At 37.0% G+C, this 24,842-nt stretch overlaps 1 protein-coding gene across 6 annotated transcripts in view; it reads left to right on the top strand.

The window, feature by feature from the left end:
• CDK17 (cyclin dependent kinase 17) overlaps positions 1-24,842 on the top strand; it is a 123,977-nt gene that overhangs the window by 36,230 nt on the left and 62,905 nt on the right. For 3 of the 6 annotated variants that reach the window (XM_049695031.1, XM_049695030.1, XM_049695032.1), the window contains exons 1-3: positions 13,586-13,710; positions 14,792-14,938; positions 24,123-24,287. In XM_049695031.1, the coding sequence (XP_049550988.1) occupies positions 13,674-13,710; positions 14,792-14,938; positions 24,123-24,287 (349 nt within the window). In that variant the 5' untranslated portion in view covers positions 13,586-13,673. Of the gene's footprint in view, positions 1-12,384; positions 12,520-13,585; positions 13,711-14,791; positions 14,939-24,122; positions 24,288-24,842 lie in introns of those variants that run through there. The other 3 variants (XM_049695033.1, XM_004269517.4, XM_049695034.1) reach the window with 2 other exon arrangements.

The raw sequence follows: 24,842 nt of genomic DNA, 5'->3' as shown, positions 1-24,842 counted from the left end.
AAGTCCCTGTTCTCAAGGAGATTAAATTCTAATGGAAGGAATCAGCAATAAACCAGTATTTAGAATGTCAAGTAGTAAGGCTATGGAGGAAATTAAAACAGGCAAGGGGAATGGAATGTGTAACCTGGGTGTGGAGTTGTCACTGTTTAATACAGGGTGACCAGGGAAGTGATGTTTGAGTAGAACACAGAAGGAAGTTAGCCTTAAGCGTATCTGGGAGAAGTGCATTCCAGGCAGACAAAGAGCAAGGGCAAAGGCAGGAATCAGCAAAGAGACTGTGCTGCTAGAGTAGAGTGGGTGGGAGTAGAATTGTAGTAGATGTGGTTAAAAAGGAGAGTGGCAGACAAGTCATATAGGGTCTAGCAAGCCATTTAAGGACTCTGGGTTTAACTATTGAGTAAAGTGCCAGTCGTCAGAAGATTTTGGAGAAGAGAGATGAGGTTATTTATGATTTAGTATGTTTGCTCTGGCTGCTATATAGAAAATATACTATGGGCAGTGGGGCAGGGAGGGAGAAGGTGGTGGGTGGGAGCGGGAAGACCAGTTAGGATGCTCTAAATATTATATTCTAGACAAAGAGATGATGGGGCCTGGCTTAGGATTTTAGCAGTTCATGTGGTAAGAAGGAGGAGCCTACAGGTTTTGGTAATGTATTGATTGTGGGGTATGAAAAAGGAAGACAGCCAGAGCAGATGATAACTATAGAGTTACCATTTACTGGGATAGTGAAGATTACAAGAGGAGCAGGGTTTGGAGGCAGTGGAGATACGTGTGTTATTTTCTCCTTGATACCTTTCCCAGATGCTAGACTTTAATTCTGAATAGCTACATTCATGTATGTAAACGTGTCTCCATGGCATAGTTTTGGGGGAAGAGCTGAAATATAATATTTGATAGGAAAACAGTCTAATTTGTGTCCTAACTCTGTTATAACTTTAGTTATATTTAGTTCACCACTGGTATCAAATGTTCTGAGTGCAGAATCAGAATTTTCCCTTTGTTAGGGCTTGGGGTCTGAGCTACCTGTGAGACTCAGGAAATCTCTTCCCACTTTAAAGCCCAGCCAGCAGTTGGCAAAACTGTAAGAGATCTCTGTTTCACAACTCAGATGCTGAGGTTTTGGGCAGCTGAGCCATTTTCTTTTCTCTTTAGCCCCACCCCTGGCTTTCCTCACCTGTGGAAAAAGCATTCACCTAATACCCTTTCTGTAGTAGGCCTGGACTTGCCCCTTGGGGACAGAGTTTTTTCTCTTAGCTCTGCTGCACTGTCCCCAGCATTTTGCAGTCCTACCTCCCCACTCTCCTAATAGAGCTCCAATACTTGGAAAGGATCCTTTTGAGAAAGTACAGATTTGCTCTGTGACTGAAGCTGCTCAGGGTTTTAATGTCTTGCCAGACCCCATGAACCCCTAAAAAGTTTCTTAAAAGTTGGGCTAGTTTTCCCCTTTTATAGCAAGTTTACTCCTCCTTTCACTGTGACACCAGACATTCCTGGAAAGGGCTAGTTCCCTCTAGGAATTTAGTTCATTTATGTTGTGTGGCTTTTTTTGTTTTGTTTTGTTTTTGCGTCTCAGCTCTCTGAGTTTAAAAAACTATGATTTTATAGCCTGTCTGGGTTGTTCTTATTGTTGAGATGGGAGCAAAAAAGTCTTTTGTGAGTTTCTGTATCCTAACCATAAGCAGTAGTACTAGTTACTCTTTTGTGTTCAAAATAATTTGTATAGTTTGTTCATACTGAAATTATTTAGCCTGTTCTTTTAATAAAATCGTACTAAAATAAGGTATTGACCATATGCAGGTTTGATAAAAAACTGATGTAAATAAATGCATGCTGACACAATAGTTGATTTTTTTTTATTGTGGTAAAATATACATAACATAAAATTTACCATTTTAAACATTTTAAGTGTACAATTTAGTGACATCAATACATTCAAAAAGTTGTGTAACTATCACTACTGTCTACTTCCAGAACTTTTTCATCATCCCAAACAAAAACTCTGTACCCATTAAACAATAACTCCTCATTGCCCCCTCCCTTCTATTCCCTGGTAACCTCTGTTCTACTTTCTGTGTCTATGAATTTGCCTATTCTAGATATTTCATACAAGTAGAATTATATAATATTTGTCCTTTTGTGTCTGACTTATTTCACTTAGCATGATGTTTTTAAAGTTCTTCTACACTTTAGCATGTATTAGAATTTCATTACTTTTTTATGACAGAATAGTATTCATTCCATTGTATGTATTTTTGTGTATGTATTTATGTGTATATATACATATTGTTTACCATTCACTTATTGGACACTTAGGCTTGTTCACTTGTTGGACACTTAGGCTGTTTTTACCTTTTGTCTACTATGATTAATGCTGCTATTAACATTTGTGGAAGAGCATCTGTTTGAGTCCCTGTTTTCAATTTTTTGGGATATATCCCTGGGAGTGGAATTGTTTTCTTTAGTCTATAGCTATTTTCTAATATCTCTAGTTACTACTTCTTTAATCCATTGGTTAAGAGTGTGCTGTTTAATTTACACATATTGTGAGTTTTCCAGTTTTCTTTGTTATTGATTTCCAATTTCATTTCATTGTGATCAGAAAATATACTCTGTATGATTTCAGTCTTTTTAAATTTATTAAGACTTGTTTTGTGGTCTTACTAATGTCTGTCATGGAGAATGTTCTGTTTGCACTTGAGAAGAATGTATATTCTCCTGTTGTTAGGTGGAGCATTCTAATGTCTGTTAAGTCTAATACACTAGGTATATAGTGTTGTTCAGGTCCTCTGTTTCTTTATTGATCTTCTGTTTGGTTCTTCTATCCAGTGTTGAAAATGGGGTATTGAAGTCTCCAATTACTATTGTAGAACTCTTTTGAATTTTTTCAGTTTTTACTTAGTATATTTTCAGGCTCTGTTGTTAGGTATGTATGTTTATGATTGTCATGTCTTAATCTGTTACCATTATATAGTGTCTCTCTTAGTCTCTTTTTTCACTATTCTATTTTTCTGACAAAAATTTAGTCATTTCAGCCCTTTTGGTTACTGTTTGCATGGAATACCTTTCTCTATCCTTTTACTTTCAATCTCTTTGTGTCTTTATATCTTGGGAATTAGAATTAGCTTATAACAACCTAGCTTGAATAATACCAACTTACCTCAATAGTATGTAAACACTCTGATCCTGTATATCTCCATCCTTCCTCCTCTCTATTGTTATTGTCACAGATTACCTCTTTATACATTGTGTGCCCATTAACATAGATTTATCATTTTTATGTGTGTGGACATTGTCCTTTAAACCATATAGGAAAAAGGGGGAAAAGAGAAGTTGCAAACCAAAAGTACAATGATACTGTTTTTTATAACTGCGTATACTTACCTCTACTGGTGTTCTTTAGTTCTTCTTATGGCTTTGAGTTACTGTCTAACGTCCTTTCATTTCAGCCTGAAGCTCTCTGATTAGCATTTCTCATAGGGCAGGTCTACTAATAATGAACCTCTTCAGCTTTTGTTTATCTGAAATGTCTTTATCTCTCTTTCCTTCTTGGAGAATAGTTTGCTGGATATAGAATTCTTGGTGGACAGATATTTTTTTCTTCCCTTTTCAGACTTTAAATACATTATTCCCAGTGCCACCTGATCTTCATGGTTTCTGATGAGACATCAGCCATTAATCTTTTTGAGGGTTCCTTGTGTGTGTGTGTGTGTGTGTGTGTGTGTGTGTGTGTGTGTGTGTGAAGTTGCTTCTCTCCAGCTGTTTTCAAGATTCTTTTTTATTTTTATCTTTGGCCTTTGACACTTTGAATAGCATGGATCTTTTTGAGTTTATCCTTCTTGGAGTTTGTTGAGATTTTCAGATGTGCATATGCATGTTTTTCATCAGATTTGGGAAGTTTTCAACCATTTCTTCAAAAAGATGTTTACCCTCTTTTTTTTCTCTTCTGGGACTCTGATGTCTTTGTGGGTATACTTGATGATGTCCTACAGATCCCTCAGAGTCGGTTCATTTCTCTTCATTCTTTTTTCTTTCTGTTCCTCAGACTGGATAATTTTGACTTTATCTTCAAGTTCACTGATAGTTTCTTTTGCCTACGTAAATCTCTTGTGAATTTTTCATTTCAGTGTATTTTTTTAGCTCTAGAATTTGTTTGGTTCCTTTATAATATCTGTCTCTTTATTGATAGTCTCTTTTTTCATACATTGTTTTCCTGGTTTCTTTTAGTTATTTGTTTCCTTTAACTCTTTGAGCATATTTAGGGCAGTTTATTTAACATCCTTGGCTACAAATTCCAAAATTCTGGTCTTCTTCAGGAATGGTTTCTATCAAATGCTTTTTTTCTTGTAAATGAGCCATGCTTTCTTATTTGTTTATATGCTATGTAATTCTTTTGTTGAGACATGGGCACTGTACTATAATGAGGTAACTCTGAAAACCAGATTCTCCCGCTCCAAGGCTGTGGGTGTTTCTTGGTTGTTGAGGTCTGCTTCCATCCATTTGTGACTTTCCCAAATGATTTTTGCAAATGTGTATTCCTGTGTGTGGTCACTGAAGTTTCTATTCCATTACCTTTGCAGTCAGCTAGTGACCTACTGAAGATCTTCTTTAATATTTGGCTCAAGCAACAGCAAAAGAAAACATCGCTGTCTCTTTTAAGTCTCCCAGTAGATGCCAGTACAGGCACCCCCTGCAGCTCAAAAGGGCCTTAAGGAAGGCAAGTGCCTGCATCAGTGCCAGTCTCTCAAGGGGTTTGTCAGACTGCCCCAAATCTGCAGCCCCCACTTTGTTGTGTCAAGGTTCCCCACTGTCTGCCCTGGCACCAGCCAGCTGCCCTAGGAATGCAGCTTGCTATCTCCATTGTTGGGACCAGGCTGAGGAAAGGGCAGCGTTAACTGGTTTGCACATGTGGTTCTCCTATCAGGATCAACAGCCTCTTCCTTCAGCAAGCACTCCCCTAGTTGTTATAAGTGTTCAGTCAGGTTCCAGAGTTCTGAGATAGTTGATTCTGGTCCTTTTTTCCACTTTGCTGGTTGTTTATGGTGGGGGGACCAACCCCAAGAGCTTCCTACTATGACATTTTGCATCTCAAGTGTCACAGTATTATATTGTCTTTCTAATGTGTGTTTATGAATAGAGGAACGTCTTCCGGTAGGTGTCTTTTTTCTGGTTGGTGTGTTTGCTCAGACTTTCAAAGGAAAAGAATCAGTCTCAGATTTGAACTCATAAAGGATTAAGATGTTTAAAGTGTTTGGTGAAAAAAACCTATAAGCATGATTGAAATTCTATTTCAGTGCTCTGTTAATATTTTGTACAATAACTTCGTGTTTTATACAAATAAGAAATTTGTGTCTTCAGTGAGAAAACTTAATTTTTGTTATTCCTCCTCATCAAGTATAGCTAGCTTAAGTGTCTTAGAAAGTGCTAAATATTTATCATGATTTAATTATTGAGGAAAAGCTATTAGAAAATTTGCTTACAGGCCACTCAGTGAGTTTACCTCAGTTACAGGTTTAATTTAAGACTATAGTCACTGAAGAAAATGTTATAAAGAAATAAATAAAGTTCTCTTTGTTGAGAAGTCATATTATTCTACTTGATATTTTGGAAAGATTGACAACAGCAGGACTTAGTGGAAAAGTACTAGTCTGTCATTTCAGTCTTAGATTTAAATTCAAACTTTAAAATGCTTAATTTGTTCTGCACGTAAATTCTGCTTCTTTACCTACAGAAAAGTCATAGGCATTTTTAAAACAATCTCAGCTTTTTCTTCAACTTTTCCTGCAATTATTAATAAGAAGTTGTTTTAAGAATGTTTCAAAGACATAAGCAGAGAATTACCACTCAAATAAGTCCTTTAATCAAGAGAAATTTGGATTATAAGGTAAATTTGTGTACAAAAATTTTTTATTGGAAGTACCAAAGGGCCACAAAATGACAGCATTTTTTCAGGTAAATACTCATAGTAGAGGATCTAGTTTGTGAGTTTTCATAGCTGTTGTCTTAACAACAACAACAATAACAAAGTGTTTCCCATTCCTAGGGCAAAACTCAGTTGGCATTCCAGGATGGTTATCTGTATTCTCTAAGTAAATAGAATATGGGCATTCCTCAGATATATTGCAGATTTGTTTCCAGACCCCTGCATAAAACTTATGTTTACACTATACTGTAGTCTAAGTGTGCAATAGCGTTATGTCTAAAAAAACCAGTGTATACACCTAAATTAAAAAATACTTTATTGCTGAAAAATGCTAACCATCATCTGAGCCTTCAGTGACTTGTAATCTTTTGGTGGAGGATGGCTGTTGACTGATCATTGTGGTGGTTGCTGAAGGTTGGGGTGACTGGCAGTTTTTTAAGATAACAGCTGCTGCATCAATTGATTCTTCCTTTCATGACCGATTTCTCTATAGAATACAATGCTGTTTGATAGCATTTTACCCACAGTAGAACTTCTTTCAAAATTGGAGTCAGTCCTCTCAGACCCTTCTGCTGTTTTATCAACTAAGTTTGTATAATATTCTGAATCATTCGTTGTCATTTCAGCAGTCCTCACAGCATCTTCACCAGGAGTAAATGCTAGCTCAAGAAACCACTTTCTTTGCTCATCTGTAAGAAGCAACTCCTCATCTGTTAAAGTTTTATCATGAGATTGTAGCAATTCAGTCATATCTTCAGGTCCCACTTTAATCCTAGTTCTCTTGCTGTTTCTACCAAATCTGCAGTTTCTTCCTCCACTGAAGTCTTAGACCCCTCAGAGTCATCCATGAGGATTGGAATCAACTTCTGCCAAACATTCTGTTAATGTCTTCCCATGAATCACGAATGTTTTTTAATGACATCTAAAATGGTGAATCCTTTCCTGAAGGTTTTCAATTTTTGTCTAGATCCCTCAGAGGAATCACTATATATATAGCAACTATAGCCATATGAAGTGCATTTCTAAAATAACAAGACATGAAAATCAAAATTACTCCTTGATCCGTGGGCTACAGAGTGGATGTTGTGTTAGCAGTCATGAAAACAACACTAATGTCATTGTACATCTCCATTAGAGCTCTTGGGTGACCAGGTGCATTGTCAATGAGCAGTAATATTTTGAAAGGATTCTTTTTTTCTGAGCAGTAGTTCTCAAAAGTAGGCTTAAAATGGGGCTTCCCTGGTGGCGCAGTGGTTGAGAGTCCGCCTGCCGATGCAGGGGACACGGGTTCGTGCCCCGGTCCGGGAAGATCCCACGTGCCGCAGAGCGGCTGGGCCCGTGAGCCATGGCCGCTGATCCTGGGCGTCTGGAGCCTGTGCTCCACAACGGGAGAGGCCACAACAGTGAGAGGCCCACGAACTGCAAAAAAAAAAAAAAAAAGTAGGCTTAAAATAGTCGGTAAACCATGTTGTAGACAGATGTGCTGTCATCCAGGCTTTGTTGTTCCTTTTACAAAGCACATGCAGAGTAGATTTAGCATAATTCTTAAGGGCCCTAGGATGATTGGAATGGTAAATAAACATTGACTTCAGTTTGAAGTCACCAGCTGCGTTAGCCCCTAACAACAGAGTCACCCTTTCCTTGGAAGCTTTGAAGCCAAGCATTGATTTTCCCTCCTATGAAAGTCCTAGATGGTATCTTCTTCCAGTAGAATGCTGTTTTGTCTACATTGAAAATCTGTTGTATAGGGTAGCCACCTTCATTAATTATCTTAGATCTTCTAGATAACTTGCTGCAGCTTCTACATCAACACTTGCTGCTTCACCTTGTACTTATATGTTATGGAGATAGCATCTTTTCTTAAACCTCATGAACCAACGACCTCTGCTAGCTTCAGACTTTTCTTCAGCTTCCTTATCTCTCTCGCCTTCATAGAATTGAAGAGAGTTAGGGCCTTGCTGTGGTTTAGGCTTTGGCTTAAGGGAATGTTGTGGCTGGCTTGATCTTCCATCCAGCGCATTAAAACTTTCTCCATATCAGAAGTAAGGCTATTTTGCTTTCTTATTCGGGTGTTCATTGGAGTAGCACTTTTAATTTCCTTCAAGAATATTTCCTCCGCATTCACAATTTGGCTAACTGTGTGGCACAAGAGGCCTAGCTTTTGGCTTGTCTTGGCTTTCAGCATGCTTTCCTCAGTAAACTTAGTCATTTTTAGCTTTTGATTTAAAGTGAGGGATGTGCGACCCTTCTCACTTGCACACTTGGAGGCCATTGTATGGTTATTGATTGGCCTAATTTCAGTATTGTGTCTCAGGGAATAGGGAGGCCTGAGGAGAGGGAGAGAGTTGGGGGAACCGCTGGTGGGTGGAGCAGTCAGAACACATATAACATTTATGAAGTTCACTGTCTTAGATGGGCGAGGTTTGTGGTGCTCCAAAACAGTTACAATAGTAACATCAAAGATCGCTGATCACAGATCAACCCAACAAATATAATAATAATGGAAAAGTTTGAAATATTGTGAGAATTACCAAAATGTGACAGACATGAAGTCAGCGAATGCTTTTGGAAAAATGGCACCTGTAGACTTGGAGGGTTGCTGCAAACGTTCCATTAGTGTAAAAAACACATTATCTGTTGTGGAGTAAAACAAAGTGCAATAAAGATGCACTTTGTTTTACTGCATGCTTATGTATGCTTGTAGTTACATTTTCAGGATTAAAAAAAAAAATGAAAAAAATTTCTTAATTGTACAGCAGGCAATCCCAGATCAAATTTTAGGTGATAAAGTAAGGTAACACATTACATGTTTCTTTTAAGCACTTGTAGTTGGAAACTGATTTTTGAACATTTTCAGCTCTGTGTGTGTGTGTGTGTGTGTGTGTGTGTGTGTGTGTGTGTGTAAATATATATGGGGAGGGAGGAAGAGAAAGAGGCAGGGTTTATAGTAAGTCATTCTGAGTATCATTTATTGCCCCTTTACCTTTTAAAATTTGATCTAGCTATGGCAAAAAGCTGGAGATCTTTTTGACAACTAGAAAGGCATAAAAGTTGTTTTGTATTATACATGCACACAGATATATTCGAATGGGTATATATATATATGGAATATATATGTATTATATATACGTGGTAAGTGCTGTGAGTAAAAAAAAAACAACTAAGGATAAAGGAATAGAGAGGGTCAGGGTCAGGAAAGAGCCCTTTGCAGGGTAAAGCTTATGTTGAAATTTGAGCATTTATAATTGTTCTCTAGATAGCTAAGTCTTTAAAATATTAAAACCAAACAGTTGTGGAGTTTTTATTTAGAGTTTATTTTAAATTACAGTACATTTACTTCTAAGGTAAAAATAGCTTTTTCAGTGGCATGAATTTAAATATAAAACAATATTTAAGCGTTCACTATAAATTACTGTTAATATATCTTAATCTTCATGAAAATGACAGTGTAAAGATCCTAACAATCCCAAATAAAAGTTTTTGCTAAAACAGAAAAAATATTTTACCCCAACTGTTTTTTAAAAAATATTATTTATTTATTTGGCTGTGCTGGGTCTTAGTTGCGGCACGCGAGATCTTTAGTTGCAGCTTGTGATCTCTTGGTTGCGTCATGTGGGATCTAGTTCACTGACCAGGGATTGAACCCAGGCCCCCTTGTGTTGGGAGTATGGAGTCTTAGCCACTGGACTACCAGGGAAGTCCTTTAACGCAACTCTCAAGGGTTTTGGTTTTAGGAGATCAGTAGTTTAGCACTGCTTTATTAATATACAGTACATATTAGTTAACCTTCAAGCTAATGTAAATAGTAATATTTACTTCACAAAAGGTGTTTTATTGTAGCATTGCATGTGTTTTTGTCCTCGACCTAATGGGCAAAAAAGTTGACATGCATAATTCTTCTTAAAGATAATTAGATATGTCAAGGAATCTTTAATTTGGGCGTATTTTTTCTTTAATAATGATCTAGGCATTGTTGATGAAATTCCTTAACATCTGTGTTTACTGATCATTGTGACTTAATTAAAAGGTTACAGTTATAGCATGGAAGATTAAAAAAATAGGACCTTTTTGAGGATGCGATGTGTTTTATTATGAAGTTTTTCTTTTTTATAAATTTATTTTTGGCTGCATTGGGTCTTCGTTGCTGTGCGTGGGCTTTCACTAGTCGCGGTGAGCGGGGGCTACTCTTCGTTGCGGTGCGCGGGCTTCTCATTGTGGTGGCTTCTCTTGTTGTGGGGCATGGGCTCTAGGTGCCCGGCCTTCAGTAGTTGTGGCACGTGGGCTCAGTAGTTGTGGCTCACGGGCTCTAGAGCGCAGGCTCCTTAGCTGTGGCTCACGGGCTTAGTTGCTCTGCGGCACGTGGGATCTTCCCAGACCAGGGCTTGAAACCGTGTCCCTTGCATTGGCAGGCGGATTCTTAACCACTGCACCTCTTATTAATGAATTAGAAATGTCCTTCTTATTCCTGACAGAGAAGAAAATACATAAAGTTAGTTACTTTATATACTAGAATTTTCTTCACTCTTGATGGAAATGCATACTGTTCTGAGTTATAAACACATAGAATTTCAACTAATATATTGTTCAAAAGCATTGTATGAAGAAAAAGTTAAGGCTTATGTGATTTCCCTTTCCCCCCCTTTTCTGTACCCACTTAAAACCATCAAGATTTACTTGGCGCTCTATAGTGGCATTGCCCAATATAAATATAATGTGAGCACCATACTGAATTTTAAAGTATTTTGCAGGTATATTTAATTAGTAGAGTTAGTTTTAGAAATATTGATAAATTTTACTTAAATATGTCTAGAATTTTTCAAAATCATGTTATGCATATAACAATAGATTTTTTACGTTCTTTTAAAATACTAAGTCTTTAAAATCCAGTGCATATTTTTTATTTACAGTACAAGGCAGTTTGGAGTGACCACTTTTCACATACATGGTCAGAATGGGATGTTACCATGTTATGTGAATTAATTCTGTAATAACATGTCTGTTATAGTTTGTTATTTTATCCTTATTTGTCATCTAAAATAAGAGGCAGGTACATGGTCAGCAAACTTTCAAAAATGGTGTGCAAATTCTGAAGTGGTGATGTTTGTATAGTTACGTAGACATTCGTGACCACATGACTGTTTGAGAAAATTGGAGTCAAAAGGTTGGTAACTGTGAGCTACTAGCGCTTAGGGGTTTTTGTTAGGGCACACAGATTTCTTGAAGGAGTGTGTGTTGAGGGTTCCTAAGATACTCTCATGCTTGATAATTTGCTAAAAGGGCACAGAAATCAGAGAAAAGCTGTGAAACTCATGATTGTTTTATTACAGTGAAAAGATAACAGATTAAAATCAGCAAAGGGGAAAGGGTATATAGGGTGGAGTCCAAGAGAAACCAGGTGTGAGTTTCCAGTTATCCTCTCCTAGTGGAGTTGCATGACAGTGCTCCATTCCTCCAGTTGTCCTGTATGACAGCATGGCAAAGTGGTGCCAGCCAGGGAAGCTTACCTGAATCTTCGTGTCCAGAGGTTTTTTTAGGGGTCAATTACATAGGCATGGAAGTACCTACATGACTGTCTTTAGTTACTTAGTCTCCAGTTTCCCTTATTCCTCCTCCCCCCTGAGGTCAGGCTGATAAATGGTGTGGCCCAAAGCCCCAGGCATACAGAGATAGGGATTTACCATAATTCACATTGTTAATATAAATTACCTGGTGTGGCCCAAGATTTTAGGTGTACAAAGAAATTTATCAGGCAGGATATTGCAAGGGGTCAGAGGTTATCTTCTAGGAGCTTGTCTTAGGTGATTCCTTTCTTTGGAATATGCAGAGTTTAACCCCCCAAGCTTGCAGAGTTACCCCTTAACTGCACAGGATGATTCTGGATACAAAGGAGGGTGTCTCTAGTATCAATTCTTAGAGAAACAAAAGGGTAGATGAAGATTGGTGATAGCTCAATTCACCTTAAATATCTAATATGTTTTAAGCAAATGGCATGGATTACTGACTGTCAAGGTAGAGCTATATAAAGGCTGACTTTGAGAAGTAAAGAATCTAGCATTTAGGACAGCCATATAGTTACAGGTTTCTTAGTTGGAAACAACTCTTAAAGTTTACTGACTGCCTCCTATAAATTCACCTTGTTTGCTAAAGTATATGTTATCTCCTTTAATCCACATCTGAATGTCCATTTCTGCCTGTGATGGGAGGAACTTGTATCAGACTAAGGCTCCCTATGAGACTAGGGAAAAAATATAGTTTGAAGGCATCGTAGAGCTTTTGAGTCAGTCAAGACTTCAGGAGTAAAGATTCAGGAGAGAAGAGAAATAGACGTATTCTGTGGGTTTCCTCTAGAGATATTTTCTAACTCTTAAGCTCTTTTGGATAAGAGGATAAAAGTTGAGCAGTGTATGAGAGGTGAGCAAAAAGCAACTGAGGGAGTTGAGTGGAGCTTTCAATAGTTTCTGTTGTTGTTTTAGTCCTAGGTTTGCAGTTTGAATCTTTTGAAAGGCCACACCATAGGAGTGGGAACAAACAGAAGTAGGCCAGACTTTACAGTATCTGAAACTCAGTCTCAAGCCAGCTCTGTTCCTGATTGGACTGAGGTAATCTCTTACTCTGACTGCTTGTTAGAAAAAAATTAAATCCTTTCTGGAAGAAGATAATAACATCATCCAGAGCTTCTACATTTTTTCTTCCATATTTTCATACAGTCATTCACATACAATGTGTAGTATTCAGTAAAAAAATCACTATGCATTCAACAGGACCAACAGAGAAAAACCAGCATAGAAACAGGTTATGCATGTTATTCATAGGTTGTGTAATTCTGCAGTTATAGACAAGAACTTTAAAATACTATAACCTAGTCATGAAAATAGATGGCAAGGTGAAGAATTGCAGTAGAGAACTTGAATCTATAGAAAGGGATCAAATAGGAATTCTAGGATTGAAAATACAATAACTAAAATTTAGAACCCAGTAGATCAGTTTAACTGCGGTTTAGGCACAGCTGAAAAGAGGTCAGCTGGAAGGTTAGTTAGTAGAAAATATTCAGCAACATTGATTTGTCTTTAAGTATGTAAAACAGAGTTGGTAAAACATAGTATTATCACTTATAAACTTGTATTCAGTACCCTACCCCGAGCCTTTGAGCAAACAAAAATTATTCATTAAAAATATCTTATATAGAGTTCACTTGTTCAGCACACTCAGCTACTTGGAATAGAGCCCTAGGATGAGAAAATAAGCAAAATACTTACAGATTCAAGATAGATATCCAGAGCTGGATGGTAAAACAGGTATTTTAGCATAGGGGAGTTAGAAGCAGCTCTTAGTTGGGGTAATGGTTACAGTACACTTGGTAATCTGGTAAACTAGCTCACCACAATTAAGACTGTAAATTAGGAAAGAAGTTACAGGTAAATAATTGAGGAATTGGTTTTGGCAGCAAATACCTTGTTTGATCATATCCAAGACTCCACTATGAATTATACCATTAGTGTATGTACTACTAGGAAAAAAGAAAGCTGTCAATTATAATTGACATCCCATTACAGTAAGTCCCCTACATACAAACCTTCAAGTTGTGAACTTTCAGAGATGTGATATGTGTTCCATCAACATCAGGTGTGAGTGAAATTGCAGCTTGCCCTCCATCTCCTATTGCAGATGATCCTTCAGCTCTGCCAGTTCCCACCTCCTCTCCCTCCTCCAGTCAGTAACTCTTCTTGCCTGTTCACTCGATGCCAGCCCTTGTATGCCAACTGTTGTACTGTACTACTGTACTTTTCAAGGTAGTGTACTGTAAGATTAAAAATGTTTTCTTTATTTTTTGTGTTTGTTTTTATGTACTATTTGTGTGAAAAGTATTATAAACCTATTACAGTACAGTACTGTATAGCTGCGTGTGTTAGTTGAGTACCTAGGCTAACTTTGTTGGACTTATGAACAAATTGGACTTACGAACACGCTCTTGGAATGGAACTCATTCGTATGTAGGGGACTTAACTGTAATTGTGATACATCCTGATTTCAGAGATGTTAAAATGTGGGGGAAAAGGTAAATGGTAATCTTAGTTTTAAATCTCAGTTCTATCCATAATTGTTTGTTTGCCTTCTGTCAGGGAACTTCTTTGAGCCTATTTGCTTATTTGTGAAAATGGGATAGTATAGTATGCTCTTTAGAATTAGGAAGACTAAATGAATTCAGAGACATGAGAGTGTCTAGTATGGAGTAGGCATTTGAAACCTGTTAATTTGACTTTTATTTTTTCCTTCTAAAATTTGGCATTGTTAAAATAATAGGAGGAGACTCCTGACAGCTGACCAGGGTGGGGGGAAGAACAAACCCCCAATATATTGGCTAAATAAGAAGTTAAAAAAGAAAATTTCTGTTGGAGCTGTTTAATAAATTGTCAAGCATCATTCTTTATTCTCCCTACCCCACCTCTTTCACCTGTCTTATCCCCTCAGTTATATTTAAAGGTATCACTGACTGGTTCCAATATGATGATTGATATTTATAATAATGGAACCTACACATCAAAATAATGATATATTTTCACTAAATTGGTTTTTACAAAGCTCATTTTAGGAAGATTTGTAATCCTTCTAAGTTTAGTTGTGATGCTTAAAATCTCAGTCTTTAGTTTTGTAGAATTCTTGCTCTTCTGATGATGCGATATGAGTATGGCATTAATTCAAGTGAGTGGATCTTTTTAAGGAAGGGTTGGATTTTGTGATGTTTGATGGATGTGAGAATTCCTCATTTTATTCTTATTTTGAAGATTCCCAGTAAACCGAGAACAGCATTTTTCTGGAGCTGTAAGATATTCATAGCTTTAATCTTATGTTCATTCTGTTCTCTTCTTTCAGGATTTTTCAAGTCACATTCAGTTGATAGGATGAAAAAATTTAAGAGAAGGCTATCCCTCACGCTTCGAGGAAGCCAGACTATTGATGAATCGTTGTCTGAATTGGCTGAACAAATGACTATTGAAGAAAACAGCAGCAAAGATAATGGTAAATATTGAGGGGGTAGGGAAGGGGAGGAGAGAATTGAATTACATGATAAATCGAATGTAAATTTACTTTCCTGATTAGTCCTTAGTAGGTTCCTTCTGTTTATTTCTCTGCCTCCTTCCCTAGTTCAATAACTTTGGCTTGCTTACTGGAATGTTCCATTCTTACTCCAACAGTGTTACTATAGCTGGTCTCTAACCCTGATGAATTCTCTATCCTGTTTATCTTTCCATTTTTCATTAGTTCTTAAATAAGAATACTTTGTATAATATTATCCTAGTTAAGTAGCTATTTTAAAATTAACATTTAAATATTTTTGTTTTCTTATAACCAAAGTTTATACAGCTTAAAAGTGCATAGTAAGTTTGTGAAATTCCTGGGAATTCCCTGGTGGTCCAGTGGTTAAGACTCTGTGCTTTCACTGCCGAGGGCCTGGGTTCAATCACTGGTCAGGGAATTAAGGTCCCACAAGCCATGCGGCGTGGCCCCCCAAAAAAAAAGTTTGTGAAATTCCTGTTTTAAATTTCATCAGTTTTATAACATTATATATGCATATATTGACTATCCACATAGACGACAAGGTTTATCATATGAGTGAATCATACCATTTTTTTACTTTATATTGACCAAAGAATCTATCCATAGTATTGAAAGCAGTTAATAGTAGATAGGCATATAATGTTTCACAAGTTTGACAGTTCTTTTTACAGTGTAAAGTAGTTAGTACACAGATGTTGATATAAAATAAAAAGTTTGTTAAATTGAATGGATTAAAATGCAAAATCCTGATGAAATCTGTAGAACAAGCCTACATATTCAAAACTGAAATAGCCCTAGAGATGTCATAGTAATAACCAGGAAGGAGCTTACAGGAATGGCTGCCAGTGTGTCCTAATGTGCAGATTCTCTTCCTTGCCTCTGCCTGAAGTTCTTCTGTTTAAAGGTTTGTGGCAGTTGGTGAAAACATGAATATCCTCACCCCCTCTGGATGAAATGTAACTGTCCTTGTGAGAGAGGGAAAGGTATAATGGAAAGTGCTCTGGACTTTAAAAGTCATGGATTGGGACTTCCCTGGTGGCGCAGTGGTTAAGAATCCGCCTGCCAATGCAGGGGACATGGGTTCAAACCTTGGTCCGGGAAGATCCCACATGCCGCGGAGCAACTATGCCCATGTGCCACAACTACTGAGACTGTGCTCTGGAGCCCGTGAGCCACAACTACTGAGCCCGCATGCCACAACTATTGAAGCTCACGCACCTAGAGCCCATGTTCCACAGCAAGAGAAGCCACCGTAATGAGAAGCCCGCGTACAGCAATGAAGAGCAGACTCCGCTCACCGCAACTAGAGAAAGCCCGTGTGCAGCAACAAAGACCCAACGCAGCCAAAAATAAAATAAATAAATAAATTTATTTTTTAAAAAAGTCATGGATTGGAATTTGGGATACACTTACACACTTATTAGTTACATGACTCTGGGTAAGTAATTTATCCTACCCAACCTTCAGTTTATCTCTTCCTCAGAAGGGTCATTATTTTACTCAAGGTTATCTGGCTCATAATATAGGAGGGGAAACATAGATGAGTTTGGTAGAAAATTTAAAATAATAATTTGGTTATAATTTACTTTAGGAGAGAAATATTTTACATTTGGATCAAATCTCAAAGCTGATATTATAATGTTTTACTTTTATTCCTTTTGCCAGGAGAAAAATCCTTAATTCTCTCTCAGATCCCCTTTGATTTCTTGTTATTAATTAAACCCTGTATATTCATTCTTATGATCCACTCCACGAGTCTTGCGAGCTATTCGCCAATGATATTCAGGAGTAAAGTAAGCACAGAATACATCTTGATAGATGCTTTCTGGGAACACATTCTGGATGGGAATTTGACTACAAGACAAACCTCTTAAAAATAAAAAAAGAGTGTGAGTCAAAGAAAATGTACATACTTTTTGGAGAGCTAATTAATATTTTAGATTCATAGCATATTTCCTGGAATATTTTAGTATTAATTGTCTTAAAACATGCTTAATTTATAATGAATGGTGAAACATTGAAAATTTTTTTCAAGTAGAACATAGTTTAAAGTTTACTTTTATTCTAATAGTAACATTAACAATTAGTAAAGAAGAGAAAATAGAAACTCTGCTGAGTTTCCTCTTTAAGTTTTTCGAATTACTTGAAATAATACTTGAAGATGTCATAATAGACTGATTCCTCTTGGGTTGCAGAGATTGCTGGTAGCATAGGCTATCTCTGAGTTATATCTGCTATTACTTATTTCCTATGTATAACAACGGCACATGGGACAGCTTTCACAAAGATTCTTTACCTTTTTGGTTATCTTTCAGTACCTGATAGCTGGTTCCAACATTTTCTTTCTTTATGGAGTTTATCTTAAAGGTAAAAAGCTCCTAAGATCGGTAACACACACAGTCTGTGTCTGAATATGGTTTAATGAATGAGAAGAGGTAGACTATACTTCTTAAAAGATCTTCTCACATACACTATAACCAGTTTGTAAAGCAAGTGATATTTGTCTAACAACTATATAGTGGTAGTGCTGGCTTGAGGAGGAAGAATATAGTTTATAACTTTCTTAAACTAAACCAATTTTTCATCTCCTGTCTTTTGTTCAGTCACTTGTATGAGCAGAATCCTCTTACACTTGCATTATATATAGGCAGGTGTCTCTCATGCATATTCTAGGACAAATAAAATGAGAAAGTACACCTAAATGGGGCTAATACTATAAAAATCTTGGAAAAATTATAATGCATATGATACAGTTGGTGTATCAAAATGTACATACACTGTCACTCATACATGTTCTACCTCCATCCAAAGAGAATTTGAGCTATTATCTCTATTTTGATAATTATGAGTCATACTGTGAAGGCTTTAACTCAGTTATAAATGTATAATATAATTATAGTTCGCATTAGAGTACCTTTCTAGATAAGCTAGTGTGTTTACAGATTGATCGGTGGATTGAACCCCAGGGAAAGAGGAATCTTGAATTTATATTTAGTGTGTTAAAATTAGGTTGAAAGTTTGCAAACTTGGTTGATTTAAGCATACTGGCCTTAACTCAGTACAGCTTTTCCTAATTATAAAATGAAATTTTTGCACTAAAATTTACAAACTGAAGTATAAGAAACATTTTTTTCTAAAGTACTTTCAAGGAAGAGAATTCTGAGCACATCAGATTTTTTTTTTTTTTAGTAACTGAGAAGGCACTGAATATTTCATTTAAAAAAAAACTGTCAAACATTAATTCATCTCAGTTCCTCAGAAGTTAAAAATAGAATTACCATATAACCCAGTAGTTCCATTCCTAGGAATATATCCAAATAATTGAAACAAGTATTCAAACAGAATCTTGCACATGAATGTTTATATTTATAGCAGCAGTATTTACAGTATGCAAAAGGTGGAAACAACTCAAATGTCCATCAACAGATGAATGTATAAACAAAATGTGACATATTCCGGGAATGGAATATTATTCAATCATAAAATGGAATGAGGTACTGATACATGCTACAATATGGATGAATCTTGAAAACTGAAAGAAGCCAGACCCCAAAGGTCACATATTCTATGATTCCGTTTTTATGAAATATCCAGAATAGGTAAATCCAGAGACAAAAAGCAGCTGAGTGGTTGCCAGGGACTCAGGAGAGGGGGGAATGCGGAGTGACTGTGTAGTAGATACAGGGTCTCCTTTGGTAGTGATGAAAATATTTTGGAACTAAACAGAAGGGATGGTTGTACAACATTGTACATCTACCAAATAAAATGATTAATTTTATGTTAGTGAATTTCATCTCAGTAAAAACAGTTCATCTGAAAAATACCTTTTTCTCATAGATTCTTGATTTGCTTGCTAGAAGTCTTACTATGATTTTAGACATACAGAAAGTTACATTTCATGATGTTGTCTTTAAGTAGTTAGCCTTACTCTGTAATGAGAAGTGTATTGAAATTATTGATTTGATGAGGACAGGTGACAATTTAATTATGATGAAGAGAATAGATCACACTTATAGAAAGGCAAAAGTAGTGTTTTATTACACGTAAACTATTTGAGGCTTACAAAGGCAGCAATAACAAGAACAAAAAAAAACCCCAAAAGGCAAAGATTGAAATGGTCCAGTTTTTCTGATATTCAGTTTCTTGTCCTTACTCCTCAGTCTGTGCACTGGGACAGTTTATCGTGTTGTTCAGAATTAACAAGACTAGTTTTATGGATATTGTGAGACCTTGTCTTATTTCCAGGTTTCTCCCTTTCTCCTGGTAATCTGATACATCGGGGTCCCCAACCCCCCACCCCCACCCCCGGGGCCGAACAGCAGGAGGTGAGCACAGCAGGAGGTGAGCGGCGGGCAAGTGAGCAAAGCTTCATCTGCCGCTCCCCATCGCTCCCCATGGCTCGCATTACCGCCTGAACCATCCCCCACCCCCACCCCACCCCACCCTATCTGTGGAAAAGTTGTCTTCCACGGAACGGTCCCTGGTGCTAAGAAGGTTGGGGACTACTACACTACATGGTAGCAGTGACAGTTTTTGACAATAGTGGATGACATAGGGTGTTCTAAGTAGTGCTAACTCCTCCAAATAGGACAAGGTCTGTGAGAGGATGAGGCTGAAAGCACAGACTTCATTGGATGTATGTAGGGTCTGGAATAGGATCGGGTTAATAAGAGAGCTTACAAGAGCAGGATTAGGAACCAGAGAGTGAGTTAAGGCTACGAGGTGTTGGCTAAGAAATTCGTTCTCCTGATCATAGTAGTACACATAATCAGAATATCCAAATAAGATGTCAAATAAATTTCTTAGTGGAATCTAATGATTGCCATGTTATGATATTAAAAAGTCATTGAAATCCTTACTTGGAACTAATTATAGAATAGGAAAGATCTAGTGCAGGTTTTCATATAGATTTCCATTACTTTTAAAAATATATTGTAAAATATATATAACCTGTAATTTACTATTTTAACCATTTTGAAGCATACAGTTTTAGTGTTAGTACATACATTCACATTGCTGTGCAGCCACCACCACTAACCATATCTAGAACTTTTTCATCAGCCCAGACTGAAACACTGTACACATTAAACAGTAATTCCGGACTTCCCTGGTGGCGCAGTGGTTGAGAATCCACCTGCCAATGCAGGGGACACAGGCTCGAGTTCTCGTCTGGGAAGATCCCACATGCCGCAGAGCAGCTAAGCCCGTGTGCCACAACTACTGAGCCAGCATGCCACAACTACTGAGCCTGCTCTCTAGAGCCCGTGAGCCACAACTACTGAAGCCCGCACGCCCAGAGCCCGTGCTCCGCAACAAGAGAAGCCACCTCCATGAGAAGCCCTTGCACTGCAACCAAGAGTAGCCCCCGCTCACCACAACTAGAGAAAGCCTGCGCGCAGCAACGAAGACCCAATGCAGCCAAAATTTAATTAATTAAAAAAAAAAGAAAACAGAAAGATCAGTAGTCTGTAATAACCTATATGGGAAAAGAATCTGAAAAACAATGGATACATGTATATGTGTAATTGAATCACTGTGCTCTACACCTAAAACTAACACAACATTGTAAATCAACTATACTTCAATATAAAATAAAAATTATAAAAAAAAAATAGTAATTCCCCGTTCTCCTCTCCCTTCAGGACCTGGTAACCACTATTCTCCTTTGTCTATTTGTCCTCTTGTGTCTAACTTATTTCATTTAGCATAATGCCTTAAAGGTTTCTACTTCTTTTTAAAATAGAGTATTATTATCTTACTGAACTGTCCAGTTAATTGCTGTCATAATCTTGAAATGTGTGAATATTTGACCTCATCTAGTCCTATGACTTCAGCTACTATGTAATGCTGACTACACCGAAATTTGTTTCTCTAGTCAGGATTTTTTTCTGGATCTTTAGATTCATATCGAAATGCTTACTTGGCTTCTCCACATAGATGTCTAATAAGAACCTTAAATTTAATACATATGACTAAACCACAAAGCTTGATTTCCTCCCCCCAGCAAATCAGCTTCTACTCCAACTTGCCTCACTTAACCTAAACCACTTAAAGCTAGAAATCCAGGAATTATCCTTGATTATTTTCTCTTTTACCCTTTCTTCCCTCCTCTACCATTGTAGTTTCCTATATATTTACTACATAAATAACTTTTAAAAACTCACTGTTAATGATAGTCATTTGCATACTTGACACTTGATTCCAATTGTCCTTTCACATATTGTATTTCATATATTTTTAACAGTCACTCTATTGGAGATTTAAAATTTTTCTTTGGATAAATATTTTTAATGTAGGTTATCACTAAAAGCTGTGGTGGGGTGCGGAGAGTATGTATGAAAGTAATTTTGCAGCCAAGTCTGCTGGCCTTCTGGTTCTGCCTTTGTGTAGTATATCCTAAATCTGCCTGCTTCTCTTCATCCTAGTCCAGGCCACCATTATTTGTTGCTTCGAGTACTATACAATAGTCTCCTCCTCCTGTTGTTTTCCTATCATCTGTTCTCCAGCAGCAACCAGAGTGATGTTTAAAAATTTTTTAAATTTTTGATAATTAATAGATTCAGGGGAAGTTGCAGAGATAGTATGAGAGGTTGCTTGTACCTTCTCTCAGTACCCCCACCCCCCCGCTTTTGGTTACACCTTCTGTGACTATAGAACATTGTCAAACGCAGGAAATTAACATTGGAATAAAGCGTCAATATAATTCTATGTCATTTTATCACATGTGTGGATTCATGTAACTACCAGTGCAGTCAGGATAAAGAGCTACTCAGTTGCCACAAAGAGACAGCTCGCATGCTACCCCTTTATAAGTCGTCCCTGCCTCCTTACCTCCCACTATCCCTGACCCCTCAGAGTGATATTTTTAAAACATGAATCAGATCATATTACCTCCTACTTCAGAGCTACCATAACTGCTTCCAATCTCAGAGTGAAATTTAGACTTCTGTGGTGACATATAAATCTGCTTCTCTCTCTGATCTTACTTAATAACACTGTTCCCCCCACAATTATTACTATAGCTACACTTGCTTTCTTTCTGTTTCTCTGATGCAGTGGTTCTCAAAGTGTGACCCCTGGACGAGTAACATCAGCATCACCTGGGAATTTGTTAGAGATGCAAATTTTTGGATTCAATGCCTGACTTACTGAATCAGGAGGTCTGGGGGTGGGACCCAGAAATCTTGTGTTTTAACAAGTCTTTGAAGGTGATGCTGAAACATGCTAAAGTTTGAGGACCATTGCTCTAATAAGTCAGACTCTTTGCCACATGCTGACTTCTTCAGTAGCTTTTCCCTTTGTCTGGAATATCTTCTAACCCACCACTCACCCATCTTCCTATGACTGGCTCTTTCTTGCATTTATACTTATTTTGAAAATACCTCTACAGAGAGAACTTTTTTCAATATTCCAGTGTAAAATAACCACTCATTTATTTTCTACTATATCTCTCTATTTTAATCTTTTGCATATTACCTGTCATTATCTGATATTTTTCTTATTTATTAGTTTCTTATCTTTTTTCCCCTTAAGTAGTTTTTATAGTTTCAAAGAGTAGTACCTTGTTTGTTTTGTTTACTTCTTCATGCCCAGGGCCTGGAAGAGTGCTTGTCAAATGGTAAGCACACAATAAATATCCCCTGAATAATTGAATGTATTTATGATCTCTGTTTTTTGTTTTGTTTTGTTTTTTTGCAATATTCCCCAGTACTATAAAGCTATGTTTCCCAGGATAACTTCAGAGAGCAACTAAAACGAATGTCTCTAGGCAGAATATTTATATATTATGATTGCAGATATGAAATATTATAACCTAGAAAGAGAAGATGTTTCTTATAGTTCTAGCCTGTATCCCCGAGTGTTTGTAACTAATTTATATGTTCATGACAGATACCCTCTTCCCATTCATTGTTAAATCATTGTTTGTTTCGCTAGGCTTAGGTTAAGATCCCCAAATCTTTGATCAGCTAGCTATTGCCAAGGAATGTACAGGCATGGGACATGGACTGATGTTCTGCTTTACTAGTTATGCATTTCCCCTACCTCCAGTCTGGTGTTCTACCCAGAGTAGATGACCTAGGCCTTGTGTGATCCTTGAGGGCTCTTTTGCCCCATCCTCCTCCTCTCTGCTCCTTTTAGGCAGCCATTATTAGGCGCAAGCCCAGTGGCCTTCTTGGCTCATTTTTCATAAGCCCATGCCATGGTCTTTCTTGTTCTGTGGATCTGAACCACCCGGTCCTGCCAGTTGTTCTCTGTGTCTGATAAATCTTTACATGTAGAGGAATCTCCTCATCAGGAAATAATCCTTACTCCTGATTATCAGCTACAAAAGAAGAGCCAGCTGCATGTTAGAGGAAAAGATACTCAGAGAAGCCCACTTCCTTTTAAAATTCCTGACTACTACCAGTAAAAACGTAATTCTAATACAGAAGACTGTGAGTCACAGAAGACTTCATGTCCTTAACAGTTACCAAAGCTCTTTGGAGGTGGAAAGGCGTCATGAGATTCCCTATAAACATTATAAAACAGGATCTCCCCCATTTAGAATTAAATAATTTTTAAGTATTTTTGTAATGTTTCTGCATGGTTATAGGCCTATGATTTTTTTAAAAAAACTCTTTATAGTAAAAAATTCCAATTTGGGGTAATAAATTTCAGAACTTCTATATTGATCTGTACTTAAGTACTTCTGTTTTATTTACTAACTTGACATATTTTTTGAATGTCTAGCAAGTAGGGATATAAGTTACTTCAGGCCAGGATCATGTCTTTTATATTCTACAGCATGCCTAATCATAAAGCCTATATGAGGCAGTCAGTAAACGTAGAATTATGGAAACAGTCTTGAGATGTATTAAACAAATCAAAAATCTTTGGGCTATATTAGTAATTTTGTGATTGCTAACCAATTTTGACTATATTAAAAATCGGTCATTAAGTTACTAGATCAATTCCAAATAATGAAGAATTTTCTGTATTTTTTCATAGAAATTATTTTAATTCTAGTACTTTATATACATAGCCAAAGAAATGAGGTTAAATGTAACGATCTCTATCATAATCTTTGTTTTGTTTTCTCTCTTGCTTTCTCAATCCTTCTCATGTGATCCTGGATGGAATGATTTTTGGATTCTCTGAACCACAGAGCCTATCGTGAAGAATGGCAGACCTCCAACCTCTCACAGTATGCATTCCTTCCTCCACCAGTACACAGGGTCCTTCAAGAAGCCTCCATTGCGGAGACCACATAGCGTTATTGGAGGAAGCCTTGGCTCCTTCATGGCAATGCCCAGAAATGGAAGCAGATTAGGTAATTTGTTTTTTTAAAAAATTTTCTGACTGTAGCTTATGTCCATAGCTAGGTTTTAGTTGTATGCAAGTCAGCCAGCCTTTATTATCTAGTTTTTTTTGTAAGGTAAAAATCAAGTTGAGAATAAGAGGGAGAGCAGAAAGATGGAAAGGTCTAGAGAGGCAGTAGTGCTGACACTACAGAGGAATAATATTTGAAAATCTGTCCACCAGGAAGAAAACAAAACCCTTAAGAGGTGGATGCAGGATTTCAAGATGAATAGCAGTTTGAGATGGTGCTTAATTTAGGGTCATACTTAGTAACTCCAGATTATCACCATTTGATAGCTTAGTGTAATAATTAGTACATATGATGATTACCTGAGTTGTTATTCTTACATCACTGTGTCATTTTAAATATCTAGGAAAAATATATATCTGCAAGTTTCTGTTTATTTCTCTGGTCTTTTTTGATGGTTTCTTATTTATTTATCATGTTTTGTTTTTAAATAATTTTAAGTATAATTATTTTATAGTCTTATGACATAATTATATTTACTGAAGTTCCTGAGGGTTT

This window comes from Orcinus orca, chromosome 11 (assembly GCF_937001465.1).
Source record: "Orcinus orca chromosome 11, mOrcOrc1.1, whole genome shotgun sequence".
Lineage (NCBI taxonomy): Eukaryota > Metazoa > Chordata > Mammalia > Artiodactyla > Delphinidae > Orcinus > Orcinus orca.
Note: the sequence above shows the minus strand (reverse complement) of the source record. Positions and strands in the feature narration are given on the sequence as shown.